General features: G+C 41.3%; 1 protein-coding gene, 1 non-coding gene and 1 pseudogene across 6 annotated transcripts in view; all 3 read right to left on the minus strand.

The window, feature by feature from the left end:
* The window catches only part of PHLPP2 (PH domain and leucine rich repeat protein phosphatase 2), a 77,770-nt gene that overhangs the window by 49,064 nt on the left and 2,987 nt on the right, over window positions 1-25,719 (minus strand). For 3 of the 4 annotated variants that reach the window (XM_003917139.4, XM_009196803.4, XM_021932129.1), the window contains exons 2-3: window positions 18,509-18,798; window positions 5,700-5,833 (exon numbers count right to left, since the gene is read on the minus strand). In XM_003917139.4, the coding sequence (XP_003917188.2) occupies window positions 5,700-5,833; window positions 18,509-18,792 (418 nt within the window). In that variant the 5' untranslated portion in view covers window positions 18,793-18,798. The remainder of the gene's footprint in view (window positions 1-5,699; window positions 5,834-18,508; window positions 18,799-25,719) is intronic. The other variant, XM_021932130.2, reaches the window with a different exon arrangement.
* Window positions 1,395-3,475, minus strand: LOC110742057 (annotated as a pseudogene). The gene has a single exon (XR_002519302.2). The product of XR_002519302.2 is annotated as a 60S ribosomal protein L10-like (transcript).
* On the minus strand, window positions 1,839-1,973 carry LOC116271358. Its single transcript, XR_004179921.1, has one exon. It is a non-coding gene; the product is annotated as a small nucleolar RNA SNORA70 (small nucleolar RNA).

Here is a 25,719-nt window from a genome sequence, read left to right on the forward strand (position 1 = left end):
GCCGAGGTGGGTGGATCACCTGAGGTTAGGAGTTCGAGATCAGCCTGACCAACATGGTGAAATCCCGTCTCTACTAAAAAATACAGAAATTAGCCAGGCATGGTGGTGGGCACCTGTAGTCCCAGTTACCTGAGAGGCTGAGGCACGAGAATTGCTTGAACCCAGGAGGCAGAGGCTGCAGCGAGCCGAGACTGCACCCAGCCTGGACAACACTGTACTCCAGCCTGGGCCATAGTGAGACTCCATCTCAAAAAAAAAAAAAAATTCTACTTGTAAGAATCATGTCCTCTTCCCTGCACTCCTCAGTCACTCCCTTGACTTTTATAATAATTTCCTGGCTCTCTTGTTATTTTTGCCGCTTTTGTATATGTCCTGTATTAACTATGGCTGTAGCAAACAGAATATAATGGCTCAAGCAACGGGAATTTAATTCATTCAAGTGAGCATTCTGTTTTACCAGGGGTCAACACTGTCATTCAAAAACTCAGGTTCTGGCCAGGCACAGTGGCTCACACCTGTAATCCCAGCTCTCTGGGAGGCCAAGGAAGGCGGATGACTTGAGGTCAGGAATTTGAGACCTGGACAACATGGTGAAACCCTGTCTCTACTAAAAATACAAAAATTAGCCAGCTGTGGTGGTGGGTTCCTGTAATCCCAGTCACTTAGGAGGCTGAGTCAGGAGAACTGCTTCAGTCTGAGAGGCGGAGGTTGCAGTGAGCCAAGATGGCACCACAGTACTCAAGCCTGGGCGACAGAGCAAGGCTCTGTCTCAAAAAATAAATAAATAAATTTTTTTTTTTAAAAGTAACTCAGGGTCTGCAATTTTCCACACTTGACTTCAATTATTGCTCTGATTATTGCCATCCTAGCCCACCAGAGCGGAAAAGAGCACTAGAGCCCCGAGAAGCACACACTGGGGGTTTGTGTGCACAGGCAGAAGTGGCGCACATCAAGTCCACTCCATACCATGGAAGAAAACTTTGTTACATGTACACATCTAACCACAAGAGAGGCTGCAAAATGGGCTGTAGCCAGGCAGTTATATGCCACACTACAATTCTGTTATTATGAAAGAACAGATTTTGATAAAGAATAGTATTGCCACACATTTCAAAACAATATGGCTGTGTTTAGCCCGTTTTCTGAACTTTAAATGAATGGAAACATACGATGTAATTATTTTGCATCTGGCTTCTGATGTTTGTATTTATGCTCTTTTGACAAAGCTGTTTTAAACAATGTGTGCAGAGAATGTAGTATACAGAGAAATGTTCAGGCACAGAGTTGTGCTACCTGAGCTATACAGTCCCAGAGCTACAACTTCCCTAACAAATCACACTCTCTGTATGCCACTTTCTCCAACACAAGTAAGGGGTTTGCTCTTTCTCTCTCTCTTTTTTTTTTTTTTTAAGGTGAACAGGAAGTAGGATTCATTGGCAAGCATTAAGAGGGGGCAGCACAGTGGAAGCCCTCACGAGTGCAGGGCCCGCCGCCAGTTGTCCAGAGGGCCACTGTTGGGGATGTAATTGACCCCACAGCCATCTGGGATGAGCTGCTTCTCAGCCACCATGTCTTCAAATTCATCTGCACTGAACTTGGTAAAGCCCCACTTCTTAGAGATGTGGATCTTCTGGCGGCCAGGGAACTTCAACTTGGCCCTGCATAGGGCCTCAACACAAGCTCCTTGTTCTGCATCTTGGTGCAAATGGACATGATAATTTGGCCAATGTGAACCCCGGCCACAGTGCCCTGGGGCTTTCCAAAGGCACCTCGCATACCTGTTTGGAGCCTAGACTGGGGATAGTGCAAAGTCAGAGACATGAACATCCATCTGAAAGGCCTGTCTCCAAGGTCCCTTAGAGCAACCCATACAAGAAACAGGCTGAGTACACTACCAAGGAAGCTACTGTGTGCAGCCATTGCACACTGAGCCCCCATGAGGAAAGGAACACAGTCGGCTTAACTGGCTGCAGAGGATTTATATGTTCTCTTAATCCCATGATTAATCATGCTACCTACTCAACCTGACTTTAGTGAAATGTTATTTCCACAGCTTTTACATCATGAATTTGAACTGAGTCATTCCACTCACTTTTCCCCAGCACTCCCTCTCCAGCAAGACTGATAACTGGCATTTCCATAATGGCTGACTGGGACACTACCCAGTGTCCTTTCATAACCAGAGAACACAACATTAACTGGTTTGCACTCAGGCCCTTATGACCTTGACCTTATTAACACTATAATCCAACTAAGATAATGCACCAAAAATTCTACACATAAAATATTTAAAGCTGATTACTAAGCTATTTACTTCAAAGAGAATACTTCAACTCTTTCCTTCAGTTAACAATAGTTGTGTCTGGTTTCAGGAACTGGGTGGTTGGAGGAAAAAGGTGAGAGGGAAGCATATTTTCTATGATAGTTTTGATAGAGGCAGGAAGCAGAGAAATTCCAGGCAGACAGAGGCGGGTCCCCAGCAAAACCCCACCTGCAAGCTGAAAAGCCTGAAACTTGTGGCCCAAAGTGAGAATTCCCATCCCTATTTGTCTGCTCTCTCCCGAATGGTTCTTTCTGAATAATGTCTTTTTACCAATCAAATGTTGCCTTTCCCAAAACTACCTACAGCATCTCCCATCCTGTGCCTATAAAGACCCCAGACTCAGCCAGCAGAGAAGACAAGCAGCCGGACATCAGGGAGAGGCGACTTGACTTCAGAAGACAGAAGCTTCAGGGGAGAGCGACCTGCCCTTCCCATCCCCTTTCCAGCTCCACTCTTCACTGAGAGCAGTTTTCATTCTGTAAAATTCTCCGCATTCACCATCCTTCAATTTGTCCACATGACCTCATTCCTCTTGGGCACCAGACAAGAATTCGAGACACACCAAGTGCTGGTATTCAAAAAGACTGTCACACTGGTTCTTTGCCCTCGCTGGTGGACAGCAGCCGCCCTATGCAACAAGGCAAAAGGAACACTGAGCTGATAACACACTGCTGTCTGCAGATGATGGAGCTAAGAGAGCATTATAACATGTCCTCTGAGGCCTTGGGATCACAGACACCCCCACCTGGATGCTGCCGCAAGCCTGCAAAGAATCTATTCCTGCTGGTGCTAAAGCAGACAGCCAGTTCCTGCACTCACTCTTCTATGTGCTACATCCCACAAAGGGTGGAGTACAACAGAACCCAATGAACACAGTTTGTTCCCACCAGTGTCCAATCAGCTAGCCAGTTCCCACACTCATTCACCTGCACATTCCCTTCCCACAAGGGATGAGCAGGGTGGGCTGAGTAAATGGGGCACCACTGTCACAAGTCCCATAAAGGCGTCAAGAAAAAATCCTGCATCAGTTTTATTATAGATCTAGCTGCTCAAGATGGCTCATGCCTGTAATCCCAGCACTTTAGGGGGCCAAGGTAGGAGGATCACTTGAGCCGAGGAGTTTCAGACCAGCCTGGGCAACATGGCGAGACCTCAGTTCTACAAAAAATACAAAAATTAGCCAGATGCAGTGGTGTGTGCATGTAGTTCCAGCTACTTGGGAGGCTGAGGTGGGAGAATCATTTGGGCCTGGGAGGTTGAGGCTGCAGTGAGCCATGATGGCACCATTGCACTACATACAGCCTAGGCAACTGGGTAAGATCCTGTCTCAAAAAAAAAAAAAAAAAAAAAAAAAAAACTGACCCACAAATTCTTTGACACTCCTCCTTTCAAACACTGGAGCTAATTCCTCTCTCTATAGTATGGGCTGTGTTTAGTGACTCATTTCTTTTCTTTTTTTTTGTGACAGAGTCTCACTCTGTCGCCCAGGCTGGAGTGCAGTGGTGCGATCTCGGCTAACTGCAAGCTCCACCTCCTGGGTTGACGCCATTCTCCTGCCTCAGACACCTAGGAAGCCCTATGGAAAGATCCACAGAAGAGGGAACTGAGGCCTCCTACCAGCAGCTGGTGAGTGGACCATGCTGAAAGTGAATCTTCCAGCCCCACTCAAGCCTTCAGATGACTAAAATCTCATGAAACCCAAGCCAGGACTATCCCTCCAGCTAAACTGCTCCTAGATTTCTGGCCCACAAAAAACTACGTAATTATTAAGTATTTATTATACCATTTTAAGTCCTAAGTTTTGAGGCAATTTGTTACAGAGCCAACAGATAACTAATTCATCTATCGATCTATCCAAATTCTGTTTTTGGTACCAGGTGCATTATTGCCTATTTTCAAAGATTATTAAGTTTCATCCCAAACTTAATTTTCTCACTCAAACTATACCAGCTTTTCTATATCAACAGAGCTTACTTTTGGAAAGACCCCTCAAAATTTAAGTACTACAAACTGGTACTCTTTTAGACTCTACTGGAAATATCCTCTTAAGGGTATAGTATATTAAGATCCTGCATATGCTATAATTTATCAGGTGGTGGTAGGAAAAGTAGGGGCATCAGAGCCAACCACTGTGCAATATAACTGCATGTAAAAGAAAAGTTCAACTTTCACTCTAGAACAAAAATATACACAGTAGCCCCCTCGCCACCTGTGGTCTTGCTTTCCAAGGTTTCAGTTATCTGCAGTCAATCATGGTCTGAAAATAGGTAAGTATAGGACAAGATATTTTGAGAGACAGACTATTCACTAACTTTTATTACAGTATAATGCTATAATTATATTATTATTAAATATTGTCAATCTCTTACTTTACCCTAATTTATCAATTAAACTTTACCACAAGTATGTGTATACAGGAAAACACATAGTATATATAGAGTTCAGTACCATCTGTGATTTCAGTTGTCCACTAAAGATCTTGGAATATAGGCCGGGCGCGGTGGCTCAAGCCTGTAATCCCAGCACTTTGGGAGGCCGAGACGGGCGGATCACGGTGAAACCCCGTCTCTACTAAAAAATACAAAAAAACTAGCCGGGCGAAGTGGCGGGTGCCTGTAGTCCCAGCTACTCGGGAGGCTGAGGCAGGAGAATGGCGTGAACCCGAGAGGAGGAGCTTGCAGTGAGCTGAGATCCGGCCACTGCACTCCAGCCTGGGTGACAGAGCAAGACTCCGTCTCAAAAAAAAAGAAAAGATCTTGGAATATAATCCCCATGGACAAGGGGGGGCTACCATAATGCAGAACTAGGGTTCAACCACAATCAAATAAGAAAATTGTTGTGTTCCAAGTTTTTGTTTTTTTAACTAAGTATTATAGTGATAGATGGGTTGTGTTCTTCAAATTCATCTTAAAATATTTTTCTCAGAAGTCAAAAATCCTAGATTTAAACCCCACTAAATTCACCAATATACAAATTTGACAGGTATATTCATCAATGTCAAGTCATATATGATAATAACTACTTACTCTCAACATTTTGAGCTATCCAGAAGTTTACAGGCTTTACCAGGAGCTTGAAAAAATAATTTACTAAAGCATGATCCAGTCAAGATTCTGGCAAAGGTATAAAATCATGCTAGTAAGTTAGCAAAATACAAGTGCAAAATAAGTAAAAATTAAAAGAGAAGATATTTTTAAAGTGTTCCCTTACCCTTGACCTCTTGGTTTTTATTATTGTTTGGTTGGTGTTAACTACGTTAGTTAATTGGCTTAAAACTCGATTTTGATAAAATACTTTTAAAAAGCTGACGGCAGATAGAGGCACAAATGATCAACTTAAAAGTAGTTAACATACAAAGCCACTGATAAATTCTTACCACCATAAAATCGAATCATACAGCCGAGGTCAGGATTTGTAGCCTCCTCCTGTATGCGCACAAGATCATCAAATCCCAGCCTGGATAAGTAATCATAAACGATCTGAAGAGGTCGTTCAGTAGGTTCCAGTCTCCTGATTACACAATTCAAAAAAATACATATATTTGGTAAGTAATAAAAATGGTTCATTTAATTTAATATTTTTATTTGTATAAATTTCAGAGGTACAAGTGCTATTCTATTATGTGAATATACTGCTTAGTAGTGAAGTCTGGGCTTTTACTGTAATCCTCACCCGAATCATGTATATTGTATTCATTAAGTAATTTCTCATCCTTCATCCCCATCCCACCCTCACACCCTTCTGCTTTTCCAATGCCTATTACCCCACACTCTATTATTTAGCTTCCACTTGTAATAGAGAACAGGTAGTATTTGACTTTCTGTTTCTGAGTTATTTCACTGAAGATAATGACTCCCAGGTCCATCCATGTTGCTGCAAAGACATGACTTCATTCCTTTTCATGGCTAAGTAGTAACTCAATATACAAAATCTGGTCTTGATTTTTATTCCTAGGTCAAGACTTTCTTTAATATTCTATGATACAACTAATCTAAACAAGTGTAAGTTTTTGGTGTCAGGACCCCTTTATACTTTGGGGATCACAAAGAGTTTCTGTTTACATGTGTTATATCTACTGATATTTACCAAATTAGAAATTAAAATTGAGAATTTCCATTTATTTATTCACCTTAAAATAACTCCCTAAAAATCATTCTACTACATGGTCCTAATTGAAAGCTAAGGTAAAACCAGAATGTCCTGCAATCACTTGTGGCCTCTGGTAACACTGTATTTTAAATTACAGACTTAAAATACTGAAAAATATTAAATTTTTTTAAAAAAAGTGATCAACGTGTATTTTGATACAAGCGGCTATAACAGTCATAATAGCAAGACAGCTCTTTTATAACGCTTTTACCAGAAACCAAACAGTTATAAATACAGTGGCTAAATATATGGGCTCCAACAATCAACTGCCTGGGTTCAAGTCTTAGTCCTGCCACTTACCAACTGCATGCCCCAGTACAAGTTATTCACTCTCACTGTTTTAAATCCTCATCATTATCATGGGAATAACAATAATACCTAACTCATAAGATGTTTAAATTTATTTATATACTTACAACAAGATACTATATAGTATGAAAAGTGCTTAGCAAAATATCTCATATGTAGTAAGTGTTCAATAAGATGTTGACAATTATTATTCTAAAAACTTTTAAGACTAACAATTTTAGTTAGAATAAAAATAGAATATTTCTCCCATCTCAAACAACCACCAAAAGCAAGCACAGGAAAGTCCGTATGTGTTCAAAAGGTCTAAAAGAACATTTAAAGAACTCTGTTTAGAAAACTTAAGAATAGCTGGGCACGGTGGCTCACGCCTGTAATCCCAGCACTTTGGGAGGCCGAGGTGGGAGGATCACGAGGTCAGGAGATCAAGACCATCCTGGTTAACACAGTGAAAACCCATCTCTGGCTGGGCGCAGTGGCTCACACCTATAATTCCAGCACTTTGGGAGGCTGAGATGGGTGGATCACGAGGTCAGGAGATCGAGACCATCCTGGCTAACATGGTGAAACCCTGCCTCTACTAAAAATACAAAAAAAAAATTAGCCGGGTGTGGTGGCGGGTGCCTGTAGTCCCAGCCACACGGGAGGCTGAGGCAGGAGAATGGCGTGAACCCGGGAGGCGGAGCTTGCAGTGAGTGGAGATTGCGCCACTGCACTCCAGCCTGGGCGACAGACAGAGACTCCGTCTCAAAAAAACAAAAAAAAAAGAAAACCCATCTCTACCAAAAATACAAAAAACTAGCCGGGTGTGGTGACGGGCGCCTTAGTCCCAGCTACTCGGGAGGCTGAGGCAGGAGAATGACGTGAACCCATGAGGCAGAGCTTGCAGTGAGTCGAGATTGCACCACTGCACTCCACCCTGGGCGACAGAGTGAGATTCCATCTCAAAAAAAAAAAAAAGAAAAAGAAAAGAAAACTTAAGAATTATATTATTAATAACTACAAGAAACATGATGCATTTCCCATCATGACAAAAAGATATGAACAATGTCTGCATTTTGTAGCTGAAGAACTAGAAAATGCTGTTGGCAACAAGCTGAACAACTACAAAGCTGAACATAAACAACTGTAACAAAATGATAATTTAGGAACAGAAATCATACTGATGTACAAAAAAGACAAAAATAAAACCACCACCTGGCCTCTCCTGACTGCTCAGTTCAGCATTTTAGCTTCCAGAAACTATCAAATAAACTCAGAATGAACTGCTACATGGGGAATGATCAAAGACCAAAAGCCTGTAATGACCAATAAAGACTGAATTAAAGAGAAATGGGAAATAAACTTTTCAGATTATGTAGACATCAATTACAATTAATCCCTAGCCAAACAAAAACCAAAATTTACAAAATTCATCATCTATGACAACGTTAGGCATTTTCCCAGCACAATGACGGGATTCTTCTGAGAAAGATACGTTTTAAGGAGGACTTTTCATAAACTGCATCCTGGAGACAGGTCAACTAACCATACAATATGAATAAACTGATGGGAGGATTAACTTGAAGACAAGGAGAGTAAGAATATAAAGAGACAGATCTTCAAATGTTGAGGCGGATTGGACTTACTCTGTACTGCTCCAAAGAATGGGACTCGGAACAATGAGAAGGTGCATTTGTAGATTTAAGCTAAATATGAGGAAGAATTTTAACGATTAGAGATGATCAACCATGAAACGAACTGCCTCTCAAAACTGCTCAGAGAGACCTGGAGAGCCATCTGTCACAGATATTTTAGAAGAAACACCTGTGAGAATCAAACTGGGCCAGATGATCTTTAGAGCATCTCAGAAATCAAAGGGTCTATGAAGTATCTTAAGATACCTTCCTAATATAATACAAATTCTACCTGACCCCTACAGTTCAATGTATTTAAACACTATCATTCCATATAATGATCACATATTCAGGCCCAACAAATAATTACACTTTCAGGCTAAATCTCGTGTGCTCTATTTTTCTATTTCTCTTTAGAAAACTGAGAGAAATGGAAGCATCCTAATTCTGATATATTTCAGACGACCAAATGTCCTGACCTAAAAAGGCTCTGTAGATTTTGGAAACTCTCCTTATACATGTCTTTTTTTTTTTTCTTTTTCTTTTTCTTTTTTTTGAGCCGGAGTCTCACTCTGTTGCCCAGGCTGGAGTGCAGTGGTGCAATCTTGGCTCACTGCAACCTCCGCCTCCCGGGGTCAAGCAATTCTTCTGCCTCAGCTTCCCAAGTAGCTGGGACTACAGGCCCACGCCACCATGTCTGGCTAATTTTTGTATTTTTAGTAGGGACAGGGTTTCATCACACTGGCCAGGCTGGTCTCGAACCCCTGACCTCGTGATCTGCCTGCCTTGGCCTCCCAAAGTGCTGGGATTACAGGCATGAGCCACCGCACCCGGACCTCCTTATACATATCTACCCTAAGAAAGTATTTTCTTTCTTCTAAGTAAACGAGTAGTATTTCAAGAAGTACAAAAACAAGTAAAATGAAGGACTAATTCCATTTACTCATTAAACTCATCTGCTGAAAAAAGTAGACAGTATTGGGGAGGGAAATGCTATAATGTGCTTACAGTTCAATTTTGTGTTTCAAAGTTCCAAAAGTTTAAGAGTCTGGTAATTAGCTATTTGTTAAATCTCTCACCAATCAAAGGGAAATTATATACTGCAAAACAGGTGTGAGAGAAAGTAATGCTGGCAACAAAAAGTTCTATTCAGCAACTGAATTACTTCTACTACTGCTTTAAGGAGACAATAGTTTTGGAGTAACAGCTTTGGTTTGCTTCAAATGCCTGTAAGAGCTACTACAGTACATGTAAATTTGAATATAGGTGCATACGGTAATTTCTCTCCAAACCAGCCAATGGACACAGCAATGCTGTTAACAGCAGATTATACCTCTTAGCCAAGAGTAGTATCATTCTGTATTATTTATTCTAAGCAGTCCCTGTAGTTAAGATATATGTAAGAAGAGAAGAGTAAATTTCATTCCAAGTATCATTTCACAAGAGTTTTAGTTAATAGTGGGGGGCGCCAAACCTTACACTTTTAAAATCAAACACATCGAATCAAAGACCCTAACAAAGAACAGTACTATGTTCTACATCAAATTCAGATTAAAACTCAATCCTTGACTGCCTATAATCCTTTACCTATAAAGGTAAAATCTGCATATGTTAAAATCAATAATATAGATAATACAAATAGAAACAATAGGGATATTTCGATGAATGTTTATTTCATACCTGAAAGTGTTTAATTAGTACAAAACTGAAGTGTTTAATTAGTACAAAACTATGTATATTAGTTTTGCTGAAAGTGTTTATTACAAAACTATGTATATTTTGCAAATAAGAAAAATAAGATTCAGAGTCACACAACTAGTACATAATGATATCAGGGTAGGAACCTGTGTCGGTTTCATAAAACCTAGGTTCTTTTTAGGCAAACCAAATTATTTTATATATAGTTAAAATAATTTAAACAGAAGAGAGCTCAAACCACTTTATGTGTTAACTTATTCACACCAAGAAACCTAAAAGAGTTACGTTTTAAAATTACCATTATTTCGATAAGTCCCATATATCATGATTTAAAAGATACAATATTTTTTACACACCACTGCTAAATAATAAAGAATACAGCTGGTGTTTGTCCCTGGTGCCTGGTAGAAGACTGTAATCCTTAGCATTTCCTAAATAACAGGAGTGTCTTTTGTTATTCATGAGCCCCTTGGATCACCCCTCAGTTTAAGCTAAGAGATGAGAAGACTCAGGACAGGGGCTGGTCACCAGAAAAGACCAACCACCGTGTGATTAGAGGGTTGGGGCTCTGAGCCACCCTGACCTGGGTGAGGAAGCACAGGGGGCTGGAGATTGAGTTGAATCATGAGGTCAAAGATTCAACCAATCATGCATTCATAAACAATCCCGAATAAAAATATTGTACTGAAGCTCAGTGGAGCTTTCTAGTTGATGAACTGCTCAATATGGTAGGAGGGTGACAGGCCTTGATTACACTGGGAGAGGGAACAAAGTTCCATATTTGGGACTCTTCTAGACCTCACCCTATGTGTCTCTTCAGTTGGCTGGTGCTGATTTGCATCAAGCTAAAACTGTAATTGTAAGTATAGCACCTTCCTGAATTCTGCCAAGTTCTTCTTTGTAGACAGTTGGTCAGAAGTGCAGCTGGAGTCTGAAGGGCAGTCTTGTTGGGGACCTTGCCCTTTAACTTGTGAAGTCTGCACTAACTCTGGCAGTCAGTGTCAGAACTGTATTACAGCAAGCCAGCTGGTGTCAGAATAACCATTAAGAAAGAAAAATCAGCAGGGCACAGTGGCTCACACCTCTAATACCAGCACTTTGGGAGGCAGCGGTGGGCGAATCCCGAGGTCACCGAGGTCAAAGCCTTTCTTTAAGGTGTCCACGCCGCCCCAATCCCGCTCAAAGCAGCCCTGAGAAACATCGCCCATTATCTCTCCATACTGAGGGAAGAGAGAGACCCTCTCATATTGTTTTATGTTGTTTTATACTCAGAAAAGGAAAGAGAAGCAAAACTAAAGGCAGGTAGCCCGGCGCCTAGGAACCAGACTGGAAACCAGGCCTGGGCCTGCCTGACCTAAGCCTGGTAGTTAAAATTCCATCCCTGACCTAGCAACTCATGTTATCTATGGATTCCAGACATTGTATGTAAAGACACCGTGAAACCTCCCATTCTGTTCTGTTTCACTCTGACCACCAGTGCTTGCAGCCCCTGTCACATACCCCCTGGCTTGCTCAATCGATCATGACCCTCTCACACGGACCCCCTTCCAGTTGTGAGCCCTTAAAAGGGACAGAAGTTGAGCACCTGATGAGCTCGGATTTTAAGACGTTAGCCTGCCAATGCACCCAGCTGATTAAACCCATTCCCTTCACTACCTCAGTGTCTGAGGGGTTTTGTCCACGGCTCATCCTGCTACAATACCACCCCCAAAAATTTCTGCCACCCCAATACCCCACCACTATTTTGTTTTGTGTTTCTTATTAATATAAGAAGACCAGAATGTCAGGCCTCTGAGTCCAAGCCTGCCCATATACATCCAGATGGCCTGAGGCAACTGAAGAACCACAAAAGAAGTGAAAATGCCAGCTCCTGCCTTAACTAATGACATTACCTTGTGAAATTCCTTCTCGTGGGTAATGAGTCTCTGAAGCTCCCTTACTGAGCATCTTGTAAACCCCACCCCTGCCCACAAGAGAAAAACACCCTTTGACTGTAATTTTCCACTACCCACCCAAATCCTATAAAACGGCCCCACCCCATCTCCCTTTGCTGACTCCTTTTTTGGACTCAGCCCAGCTGCACCCAGGTGATTAAAAAGCTTTATTGCTCACACAAAGCCTGTTTGGTGGTCTCTTCACACAGACGCGCTTGACAAAGAGATCAACACCATCCTGGCCAACACGGTGAAACCCCATCTCTACTAAAAATACAAAAATTAGCTGGGCGTGATGGTGCGTGCCTGTAGTCCCAGCTACTCGGCAGGCTGAGGCAGGAGAATCACTTCAACCCAGGAGGCAGAGGTTGCAGTGAGCTGAGATTGTGTCACTACACTCCAGCTTGGACAACAGAGTGAGACTCCATCTCAAAAAACAAAAGAAAGAGAAAAATCTAGCCAGGTGCAGTAGCATGCCCCTGTAGTCCCAGCTACTCAGGAGGCTGAGACAGGAGAATCACTTGAGCCCAGGAGTTCAAGGCTGTTGAGTCTTATGATAGGGCCTGTGAATAGCCACAGTACTCCAGCCTGGACAACATAGCATGATTCAATCTCTATATTTTTTAAAAAAGAAAAATAAATTTTAAAAAATTCTGGCAATTAAACTGTAACCTACCATCAACTCTAATATATATGCTGATTTCGGAAGTTTTAAAATGTATAAAAAATGTTTCAAAATAAATTATTTACCTATATTTCAATTTTGTAACATATAAAGTACTCTTTAAAAATTTTTAAATAGTACAAAAATATGTAGGGAAAAAAACTCCTTTTCCCCATTCAGTGGTAATCAGTTCAGTACATATCCTAAAACAGAATTTTTCTTTTTTTTTTTTTTTTTTTTTGAGACGGAGTCTTCCTCTGTCGCCCAGGCTGGGGTGCAGTGGCCAGATCTCAGCTCACTGCAAGCTCCGCCTCCCAGGTTTACGCCATTCTCCTACCTCAGCCTCCCGAGTAGCTGGGACTACAGGCGCCCGCCAACCTGCCCAGCTAGTTTTTTTGCATTTTTTAGTAGAGATGGGGTTTCACCGTGTTAGCCAGGATGGTCTCGATCTCCTGACCTTGTGATCCGTCCGTCTTGGCCTCCCAAAGTGCTGGGATTACAGGCTTGAGCCACCGCGCCCGGCCTAAAACAGAATTTTTCATTCCATCTTTATAATTTCAAAATATGGCAAACAAAATTTTAGTGACTCAGCAAACGGGAATCAGAACTCAGCATCCCAAATCCCAAGGGCGCTATTTTCTGTTATACACACCCTATTGGTTCTAAAATAATTTTAAAAGATAGCTACTGACTATTCAGAAATCTTAAGTTTCTCTTCTCATCTGATAAACGAAAAAATAAAAATTAAAAAAAGAAAAACTTGGTTATTTTGATGACTAAGAATAAAAGTATATGACCATCAGCCAAAGGGCAATCCATGTTATCACAAATGATCTTAACAACTTCTCAGACAGGAGGCAATGATTACACTAAGCTTCACTAGTGAGTCATTTTTATCACTCAAAACAGTTCAATAGAAAAGTCAAGCCAAATATTTTAATTGTAAGCAGCAGCATATTGAGACAAGACCAATTTATCACCAGCCAGCTGCAGGAATGTGCTTTCAACCTGAACCCTCTGAGTCTATTTTCACATTTATTAAACAAAGGGAAATGGCCTCAGTGTTTCCTAATGGGGAAGTTTCTGACTTTTGGGGCAGGAAAATCCTTGGCTGTACAGGGTTGTCCGATACACATTTTTCTTTCTCTTTTTTTTCTGAGACAGGATCTCTCTGTCGCCCAGGCTGGAATGCAGTGGTGCAATCTTGGCTCACTGCAACCTCCGCCTCCCAGGCTCAAGCGATTCTCCTACCTCAGCCTCCCAAGTACTGCGTGCACTGGAACCACAAGTGTGCATCACCATGGCTAATTTTTTGTATTAATATTTTTGGTAGCAACAGGGTTTCACCATGTTGCCCAGGCTGGTCTAGAACTCCTGAGCCCAAGCGATCCTCCTGCCTCGGCCTCCCTAAGTGCTAGGATTACAGACTTGAGCCACTGCACCTGGCACACACACATTTCAATAAGCCTCTCTGGCCCTTGCCACCTAAATTCTGTAATTCCTCCCAGCAGTTATGACAACCCAAAAACCCTGTTCCCACACATATTTCCAAATGGCAAGGTGGGACGATTGTAGGGTAGATTTAGTTTCACCAGTAGATGGTCTCTCTAAGGTTTCTTCAAGCGCTAAAATTCTATAAATTAGTAATAATCTTGAGTTATATTTGAGTGATAACTCATGGTTGGAAAAAAAAAAAGTAGTAATGAATAACTCAGAGAAAATGTGGGGTAATTTTAATCCTAGTAATCCCATTTCCAGGACCTAGCCTAGGGAAATCAGCAGTGTGACAATTTATGGGCAATAGTTTAGTCAAAGCAACACCACTTCTAAGAGTTGCATGATTTCAAACAACTGAAATAGGTAATATTTATTGAGCACTTGTTAGGTGCCAGACATCAATCGAAGTACTTTACTTCCTTGCTATTTGAAGTACAGCACATCTCTTAGGAGCTTAATTGAAATGTACATTCTCAGGCCCCACCTAAACCTACTGAAACAGAATCTGTATGTGAACAAGCCCCACAGGTGGACAGTTTAAGCAGCACTACAAGTATTAATTCATTTAATCTTCATATCACGTATAATTAATTTAATCCTCATGATAACTCAATAATGTAAATATTACCATCTTCCATTTTACAGATTACTACACTGAAGCACAGAGCATTATATATAACCTGTATAGTAAATGTCGAAGCCAGGATTTGAACCCACACACTCTGATTCCAGAATCCAACCTCTAAACCATTATTGCCTATTATGTCTCAACTTATAGTGTGTCCATACAGAGGAATATTCTGTAACTATTAAAACTGGTGTCTAAAGAATTTCTAATGACACCATGAAATTAAGATGATCCGGTCGGGCACGGTGGCTCACGCCTGTAATCCCAGCACTTTGGGAGGCCGAGGCGGGTAGATCACCTGAGGTCAGGAGTTCGAGACCAGACTGCCCAACATGGAGAAACCCCATCTCTACTAAAAATACAAAAAATTAGCCAAGTATGGCGGTTCATGCCTGTAATCCCAGCAACTTGGGAGGCTGAGGCAGGAGAATCATTTGAATCTGGGAGGTAGAGGTTGCAGTGAGCCGAGATCACACCACTGCACTCCAGCCTGGGCCACAAGAGTGAAACTTCGTCTCAAAAAAAAAAAAAAAAAAAGAAAGAAATTAAGACGATCCACTAAGTAGACAGGATATAAAACCGAATATATGAGCCCAAATACATAAATATTTAAAAGTATGTGGAATTGAAAAAAGATCTGGGGAAAAATAATGTTACTATGGGGAGGCAATACAGAAGACAGATGTAGTGTCAGAATGCCAGGATTCAAACTCCAGCTCTACCACTTAGTAGCTGATTGCACTTAGATGAGATGCTTAACCCTGTGAAATCTTATTTTCCTCATTTATAAAATGGGGACAGTGTTTACCTCACAAGATGGTTGTGAGGATTAAATGAGGTAATTTATATAAAGCATAAGCATTGATTATTTCTCTTTATGCTTTTTCATTTTCCAAAATTTCTTCGGTGAACATACTTCAATAATCAGCAAAAAGTTCCTTAAAAAGATAATGCCTTAGATTGTCAATTAGCTGATAAAGGGCTATTAGAAGAAAGTACTTACTCCCTTGATTAGATAATGTAAGACTGATCATAAACAAGAAACAGCTGAGTAACAGATCAAAAAAGATCTTGAAATAAGCGCGATTAAATAGTGAAACTGAGGAAAGGTCGCTGCTGTGCCAGTTCCTCTGTCACAGCTGGCCTTTACTAAGAACGAAGTCCATCATCTACCTTGAATGATTCAGGCATTCCAACTGCAGGGCAGTACCTGCCTGACCCTGAGCAGGTTACTGAATCTCCCTCAAGGACTCAATCTTCCTCATCTAAAAGCAATGATACTAACTCCCTTGGAGTTACTGTGAGGATTTAATGAGAAAATGCACATAAAGCACTAAGCACACTAACACATGAAAGCACTTAATGTTAGCTGAAATCTACCATCATCATCATCCTTAGCTGGATAAAAGTTATTGAGCTCCTACTCCAGCAATGAAAATATATTTACTCTTTGAAACCACAGTTCAGTAGTGTTTTCATTATTTTCTAATCAATTATACCTTCAAAGGGCTATTTCATTATAAATGATGAAGGCTACAGGGCTAAAAAGAAACAATCTCCTCACTTTTAAGTACAGTTTAGATTCACATAAGTAAATAAACTATCACATTCAGATTCTTAACTACACAACTACTAGTAGCAAGTCAATTCCAGTGGGGTTTTCTTCATATTTCTAGTATCTTTGTATACATAAACATTACTATACAAATGAATACGTCATACACTTAAATAAGTTAATCAATGACTACCAGATATAATCTAGGTCAAGGCTTTCCACCTGATAAAATTAGATCAGAGTCAGTGTTAAGATTTAGAAAAGCCTAAGGATCACCCAGTCTGATCCTTTCGTTTTACAAATGGATTTAGCAAATGTAGTTAACTGGTGAACAAGGAAAACATTCAAATGCTAATCTACTTTTTCAGGAATTAGTACAAATCCTAAAAAGAACACATAGTAGATCTCAGTTTAGACTTTAAAAATGACATCAAATTTTAGCTCAACTAAAGGTGTTACTATTATTACCACACTTCTAAGGTGTAAGTGGGAGCTTCCTTTTCACTTTCAACAGTATTAAATCCACAGCTTTGAATTCTGTTTCAAGACATTTTTTTAATGACAGGAAATGGGGAGGAGAGAAAAATCATGGTCAGGCATTTAAAGAGCTCTTATTTGACATCTAATTCAAAGAACTAACAGTGATTTTCTTTAAAAAGCTGAATCAAAGAGTTCACATGCATAGTATGACTGTTATAAAAATAGTTCCTTCACATTTATATAAAAATTTTTCAAGACACAAATGTCTTTTAAACCCATGAAAATATGCTCATTAAGATAAATGAAAATTAAAATAACAAAACAACAAAATTCCTATCACATTTGCAGAAATCTAAGTCACTTGGCCCGGAATGCTGACTTTATGATTCTCTAATTTTAAAACTGTTAACAATCATTTCTATTTACGAGCAAGTCTGAGCTCATGCATGTGTATGTCTCTATTTATATATAAAATTTAATACTAACATGTTTTTGTGAAAGTAAGGGGGAAACAGATATACTTTTATATTTCTGATGGAAATATAACCTCTTTGAAGAGGAATTTGACAGTAACTATGAAAATTAAAAATGTGCATATCCTTTGACCCAGCTGTTCCACTTCCAGGAGTTTATCATACAGACTCTCACATATGAGAGATACCACAGGTACATGGATACTCATTGCAGCACTTCTTGTACTAGCAAAGAACTGGTAACAACCTGAATGTCCATTAATAGAAGATTGGCTAAAATTATAGTAGACTCAAAATTGAACACTACTGCAGCCATTAAATAAACGACAACTATATAAATATTAACATGGAAAGATATCTAAAAGATACTAAGTCAATAATGTGTTGCACACAGCACCAGAGTTTTAAAATTTATAATACATGTAGAGAGACATATTCATGCATGGGCACATATATGCTTATAATTAAACAGAATACCCCTAGCATACGTGAGAAGCTGGTAATAACTATCTTCAAAAACAGGCCTGGGTAGTTGGGGAATGGGGGACAGAAAAGTACATCTCACTCTATACCCTTTTTAAAATTTCATTCTATTTACACTTTTCAAAAAAAACAACTTTTTTTTTTTTTTTTTTTGAGACAGAGTCTTGCTCTGTCACCCAGACTGGAGTGCAGTGGCCCAATCTCGGCTCAACACAACCTCGGTCTCCCAGGTTCAAGAGATTCTCATGTCTCAGCCTCCTGACTAGCTGGGATTACAGGTGTGCACCACCATGCCTGACTAATTTTTATATTTTTAGTAGTGGCAGGGTTTCGCCATGTTGACCAGGCTGGTCTCGAACTCCTGACCTCAAGTGATACACTCACCTCAGCCTCCCCAAGTGCTGGGATTACAGGCATGAGCCACCGTGCCCAGCCAAAGAAATTTAACTTTTAAAATACTTATTTTTAAATTTAGGTATCTGACCTATGGTGTATTCCAAATCAAAGAACTCTCAAATTTTCCTTGGTCAGTAGTTTTTAAATTCAAGATTCATAAAGTCAGCCTTCCAAGGACAAATCTTGAGGCCCAGTGAGTCTGTAATCAACACTAGTTCCGACAGAATTAAAATCCTAAAGTCCAGTTCTAAGCAGAAACATTGTTTATATTACAGTAGAATTAGAGTGATAAAACTGAGACCTCACCTGACCAGGTCTCCATGAAGCTGTAAATAAAGACTTTCTCTTCCCTCTCCAGCACATATTTCTGATGCTGGTGTCTCTACAGTGCAAAGGACGAGATGTAAGTCAGAGGAAGAGGAGGAGGAGGAAGAGGAAGAGGAGGTGGTGGTGGTTGTAGTGGCAGTGGTACTGTCTGCTCCATAAAGGTAAACACAGCCTCTCTTTACATCTTCTCTTAGCCAGTCTCTTTCTCGAGAACCAAACCTACTTCTCCTATTCAAACAATTTCTGCTCCCATTGCGTTTCATATTTCTCTAAAAAATATCAAGAGAAAGAAATCGTTAGCTAGAACATCTGACTGAATTAGACATTTCAGTCCTCACCCCACCTCTCTCTACTTTATATTCCCCAACACTCTGTTCATGTATCCCCTCCTTTTTGGCGCACTTTACAGCTGTCATGCTCATTCATTATTAACTCAGATAACTTAATTTTCTTTACTGTTGTGTTTCCATCCATCATCTTCTTTGACCCTCTCTTGTGTTTTTCAAAACGTGTCAAGAATAACAAAACAGTGGGTTGCAGTGGCTCAGGCCTGTAAACCCAGCACTTTGGGAGGACAAGATGAAGGGACTGCTTGAGGCCAGGAGTTCATGACTAGCCTGGGTAAGATAGCGACATCCCATCTCTACAAATTTTTTTTTATATTAGCCAGGCATGGTGGCACATGCCTGTAGTCCCAGCTACTTGGGAGGCTGAGGTGGAGGACAGATTAAGCCTGGGAGGTTGAGGTTGCAGTGAGCTGTGACTGTGCCACTGCAATCCTATCTGGGTGACACAGCGAGACCTTGTCTCTCAAAAATAGAAATTTTAGTATTTTGCCTGGGCACAGTGGCTTATATCTGTAATCCCAGCACTTTGGGAGGCCAAGGCGGGTGGATCACTTGAGGTCAGGAATTCGAGACCAGCCTGGCCAACATGGTGAAACCCTATCTCTACTAAAAAATACAAAAAAATTAGCCAGCTGTGGTGACACACGTCTGTAATCCTAGCTACCTGGGAGGCTGAGGTGGGAAGATTCCTTGAACCTGGAAGGCAGAGGTTTCAGTGAGCCAAGATAGTGCCACGGTACTCCAGCCTGGGTGACAGAGCAAGACTCCATCCATCTCAAAAAAGAGAAATGTTAGGCTGGGCAAGGTGGTTCACACGTGTAATTCCAGCACTTTAGGAGGCCCAGGTGAGTGAATCATTTAAGGTCAGGAATTCAAGACCAGCTTGGCCAACATGGTGAAGCCCTGCCTCTACTAAAAATGAATGAAAAAAAAAAAAGAAAAAAAATTAGCCATTAGCCGAGTGTGGTGGCACGTGCCTGTAATCCCAGCTACTTGGGAGGCTGAGGTAGGAGAATCACTTGAACCCAGGAGGTTGCAGTGAGCCGAGATTGTGCCACTGCACTCCAGTGTGGGTGACAGTGAGACTCCATCTCAAAAAAAAAAAAAAAAACTTTTATCTATAAACCATACATAGTATTGTCTTATCTAATTTAAACTTCATCTAATCCTTAACAATATTTATGCTTCACCCTGTAATTTTATTTAGTTCAATATTGCTTTAGAGATACAACTGTGTTAATATACCCAGTTCATTCATTTGAATAATATTCCCTTATACAAATACACCAAACTTTATCCACTCTCCTGCTGACAGCATTTAGTTTGCTTCCAATTTTTCACTGCTAGAAACAATTAAGCAATAAACATTTTTGTACATGTCTCCTTATGAAAACGTGTGTTTCTCCAGGGTCCTAACCCTTTGCTTTACATCCCAAATAAGCCAGTGCAATGTCGGCACAATACTGCACAAATATACTTTCTATTCTTGCAGTGTTTAAAACAAAACAAATTAATGTCGCATTTGATAATTTAAGTATGTGAAATTCATATATTGCAAAGTTATCTCAAAGCAAAAACAATTTCTACAGGTAATAAAACAAGTTTCTAAAGATCAACATTTGCCTGCTCTATTTTTATGATGGGCTATGTCTGTTCTTTTTGATAAAAAAGAAATTTCCACTGACACTTCCACAGCTGCACCTCTCCAGCTTCATTCCCTACTACTGCCCTTTACTCCATGTTTCAATCACATCCAACTACTTGCAGCTCTCCAGACACACCAAGTACACCACAATTCTGTGGCTTGTCTGAAATATCCTTCTTCATCTTGCACCTCATCCATATGACAAGTTGTTCTTCAAAATCCTACTCAGGCATCACGTTCTCTATGGAGCCTTCCATATCTCCTTATCCTCATTCTCCCTAGACGGAATTAATGACTACCAGACATTTTTACTAGATAGAATTAACGAATTACCTAGACAGAATTAAGAACTTCTTCACCTTGAGTACACCTCTAATACCACATCTATGACAATGGGTTTTATTTATTTATTTTTCTTCCTCTTCTCCACTTCTAGCATGTCAACACCTGGGTGACACAGGAGTGTTTGCAGAACTCAGTTGACATCACAGAAATTTATTCCCAATCTGTACTTTAATCCAATTAGCTCTGGCAAGAAGCTGAACAAACTTGGGGGAAAAACATCCCCATTTCTATGGAGAACCCTACATATTTGCAGCAGCTGCAAAGTGAATGGGAGTAAATAAAATACTTTTAGTAGTATTCCTCACTGGAAAACAGAAATACCTATAAATACAGCAAATATTTGTTTTATAATTACTAAGATTAAATATTTGAAGGTAATACATTTCTAAAGATGGCGGAGACAGAGGAATGAAAAGTTAGCAGGTATTTCTATGTGGGAAGAAAGAAAAACCAGAGTAAGAATGGCTTTATTGTGTAAATGCAGACGAACTCAGGAAAACTGTTTTGCAGATCTTGGGGATTCAGGCATTGCTATTCAAAACCATGAGGATTACTGATTCTAACTTTAGAGAAGTAGGATAAACCCCTGCTACAAGTGAGAACTAGTTTTCTCATCAAACGCATTTTCTCGAAGCTGAACATCTCTGAATGAAAGGGCATTCAAGTGCTCACTGCGTAAACATAGGCACTATCGTATTTGTACTACTAAATAATTTTAACCACTAGTCAAATATTGCTAATAGTTAAATATTTAGCAGGTAAATACTGCTAAATTTTAAATATTCCTCATTTTTTAATATTTTGGAAAGATTAACTGGACCATCTGAAAACAGTTTTCCATATAGTACAGCAATATTTATACGAAGCTCTGCATTCTGTACTCAGTGGAGAAGAAAGAATAAGCAGACACTGTTCCACATAATCAACAAAAAAGTCTTCTTCAGAAAACTTTCCAAGGTTGCTGGGCACGGCGGCTGTCACCTGTAATCCCAGCACTTTGGGAAGCTGAGGCAGGCAGATCACGAGGTCAGGAGATCGAGGTCATCCTGGCTAACACGGTGAAACCCTGTCTCTACTAAAAATACAAAAAAAATCAGCCGGGCGTGGTAGCAGGCGCCTGTAGTCCCAGCTACTCAGGAGGCTGACGCAGGAGAATGGTGTGAACCAGGGAGGCGAGGCTTGTAGTGAGCTGAGATGGCTCCACTGCACTCCAGCCTGGGACAGAGCAAGACTCCGTCTCAAAAAAAAGAAAAGAAAAGAAAAGAAAAACTTTCTAAGGTCAAATAATGGTCCACTGACCTTCTAAATCTTAGAAAAGTCAAGGAAGACCCCAGGAAGTTTTGTTTGTTTGTTTTGAGACGAGGTCTCCCTCTGTCACCCAGCCTGGACTACAGTGGCGTGATCATAGCCCACTGCAGCTTCAAACTCCTGATCTCAAGTGATACTAAAGCCTTAGCCTCCAGAGTAGCTGGGACTACAGGCACATGCCACCACACCCAGCTAATTTTTTGTATTTTTTTAATACAAAAAAATGGGGTCTTGCTATGTTGCCCAGGCTGGTCTTGAACTTCTGGACTCAAGCAATCCTCCTGCTTCAGCCTCCCAAAGTGCTGGAATTACAAGCACGAGCCACCACACCAGGCCTGATTTTTCTTCTGTGAGAAATTTTTTTTTTTTTTGAGATGGAGTCTCGTTCTGTCGCCCAGGCTTAAGTGCAGTGGCGCAATCTCGGCTCACAGCAAGCTCCACCTCCTGGGTTCACACCATTCTCCTGCCTCAGCCTCCCGAGTAGCTGGGACTACAGGCACCCGCCACCACACCTGGCTAAGTTTTTGTTTTTTTAGTGGAGACGGGGTTTCACCGTACTAGCCAGGATGGTCTCAATCTCCTGACCTCGTGATCCACCCACCCTGGCCTCCCAAAGTGCTGGGATTACAAGCATGAGCCATCACGCCTGGCCCTGTGATGATTTTTAACAGTCATTTTTAGCACATAAATATTTACCCTAGATTATAAATTCCGTAAGGAACTTTACATTATCAAAACATACATGTGGCTGGGCACAGTGGCTCATGCCTGCAATCCCAGCACTTTGGGAGGCCATGACAGGCAGATTACAAGGTCAGGAGTTCGAGACCAGCCTGATCAACATAGTGAAACCCCGTCTCTACTAAAAATACACAAAAATTAGCTGGGCATGGTGGCAGGTGCCTGTAATCCCAAATACTTGGGAGGCTGAGGCACGGAAATCACTTGAACCTGGGAGGTGGAGGTTACAGTGAGCCTAGATCACGCCACTGCAATCCAGCCTGGGCGACAGTGCAAGACTCTATCTCAAAAAAAAAAAAAAAAAAACCAGAACAAAAATAACAACAAAAAAAGCACATGCCTGCAATCCCAGCACTTCAGGAGGCCAAGGCGGGAGGATCACTTGAGGCCAGGGGTTAAAGACCAGCCTGGGCAACAGAGTGAAACTGCGTCTCTAAAAAAATTAAAATGAAATAAAGATTAAAACAACAATATACATGCTGTTGGTCATCATTTACCTCAAAGGATCTATCTCCTGTCTACATGATATACTCCACCCTAAGAAGATAAACTGCTAAGTTACAATTTCAGTAGATATCATTCTCTTAAACTTGACCAATGGGCACTTAAAAGGCCTGGATATTAAGCAAAGCAAAGGCTTATAGCAACAATCTAGATGGACTGTTTAGCTATTATGAGCCACTGCTGAATTGCCTAGTGTTTCCTTCTTCTCAAGAATGTCTTGCTCCACTGCTTAACATATCAGTAAACTGCTGGAAAAACCTTCCTAGCAGCCAGGAGTGCAGATGACACTGTCCTCTGAGGTGCTTTCAACTTTTAGAATCACCATTCTACTGGAATTGCTACGTTGAGAAAACTATTTTCCCCTCACTCTTATAGAACTGTTATCACAAATTTATTTCAAAGGGAACACAATTACAATCACCTCTCACATCCAACAAGTATACAAAGAGCGTATTTAAGATTTAAAGATCTTTCTAGCCGGGTGCAGTGGCTCATGCCTGTAATCCCAGCACTTTGGGAGGCTGAGGCGGGCGGGATCACCTGAGGTCAGGAGTTCAAGACCAGCCTGGCCAACATAGTGAAACCCCGTCTCTATTAAAAATACAAGAGAATTAACCGGGCGTGGTGGCACACGTGCCTATAATCCCAGCTACTCTGGAGGCTGAGGCAGCAGAATCGCTTGAACACAGGAGGTGGAGACTGCAGTGAGCCAAGATCATGCCACTGCACTCCGGCCTGGGTGACAGAGGGAGACTTCGTCTTTAAAAAAAAAAAAAAAAAAGGCCAGGCACAGTGACTCACGCCTGTAATCCTAGCACTTTGGGAGGCTGAGGCGAGTGGATCACGAGGTCAAATCGAGACCATCCTGGCTAACACAGTGAAACCCCATCTCTGCTAAAAATACAAAAACTTAGCTGGGCGTGGTGGCAGGCGCCTGTAGTCCCAGCTACTCGGGAGGCTGAGGAAGGAGAATGGCATGAAACTGGGAGGCGGAGCTTGCAGTGAGCTGAGATTGCGCCACTGCACTCCAGCATGGGCAACAGAGCAAGACTCCGTCTCAGAAAAAAAAAAAAAAATCTTTCTAGAAAGCAAAAGTCTTGAGGGTAAACCATCAATTAAGTACCCACTGCTTCAGTTTTATACTTTTGTTTGTTTTTTTTTTTTTTTTGAGACGGAGTTCTCTGTCACCCAGGTTGGAGTGCAGTGGCCGGATCTCAGCTCACTGCAAGCTCCGGGCCTCCCGGTTTACTTTACTCCCTCTCCAGCCTCAGCCTCCCAAGTAGCTGGGACTACAGGCGCTCACACCTCACCGCTAGTTTTTGTATTTCTTAATAGAGACGGGGTTTCACCGTGTTAGCCAGGATGGTCTCGATCTCCTGACCTCGTGATCCGCCTGTCTCGGCCTCCCAAAGTGCTGGGATTACAGGCTTGAGCCACCGCGCCCGGCCCTCACTTTTGTTTGTTTGTTTTGAGACAGTGTCTCACTCTGTTGCCCAGGCTGGAGTGCTGTGGCGTGATCTCGGCTCACTGCAACCTCCGCCACCCAGGTTCACGCCATTCTCCTGCCTCAGCCTCCTGAGTAGCTGAGATTACAGGGGTGTACCACCATGCCTAGCTAATTTTTAAAACAATATATTTTTTTTTCACTATGTTTCACTATGGGTTTCCCTACGTTGGCCGGGCTGGTCTCAAACTCCTGGCCTCGAGTGATCCACCTGCCTCGGCCTCCCAAAGTGTTGAGATTACAGATGTGAGCCCCTGTTCCCAGCCCAGTTTTATACTTTTAACTCTAAAAATAAACGTGATCTATGAGGGCAATGATCAGTCCAAAGGTGATATACTATTACACATTCACATACAATAAAAAAATATACATGGTATAAACAGGGTCTGGTAAAGTAACTCTCCATATTCAGTTAGTTCTGTAAGAATGTGAAATATGGCCGGGTGCAGTGGCTCACGCCTTTAATCCCAGCACTTTGAGAGACTGAGGCGGGTGGATCATCCGAGGCCGGGACTTTGACACCAGCCTGACCAACATGGAGAAATCCTGTCTCTACTAAAAATACAAAATTAGACGGGCATAGTGGCACATGCCTGTAATCCCAGCAACTCGGGAGGCTGAGGCAGGAGTCTTGCTTGAACCTGGGAGGCGGTGAGCCAAGATCGTGCCATTGCACTCCAGCCTAGGCAACAAGAGTGAAACTCTATCTCAAAAAAAAAAAAAAAAAAAAGAAAAAAAATGTTAAATACTCTTAGGTAGAAGATGTTTCTGCATTTGAAACTGTAAAACAATATAG

This window comes from Papio anubis, chromosome 18 (genome assembly GCF_008728515.1).
Source record: "Papio anubis isolate 15944 chromosome 18, Panubis1.0, whole genome shotgun sequence".
NCBI classification, from domain to species: domain Eukaryota; kingdom Metazoa; phylum Chordata; class Mammalia; order Primates; family Cercopithecidae; genus Papio; species Papio anubis.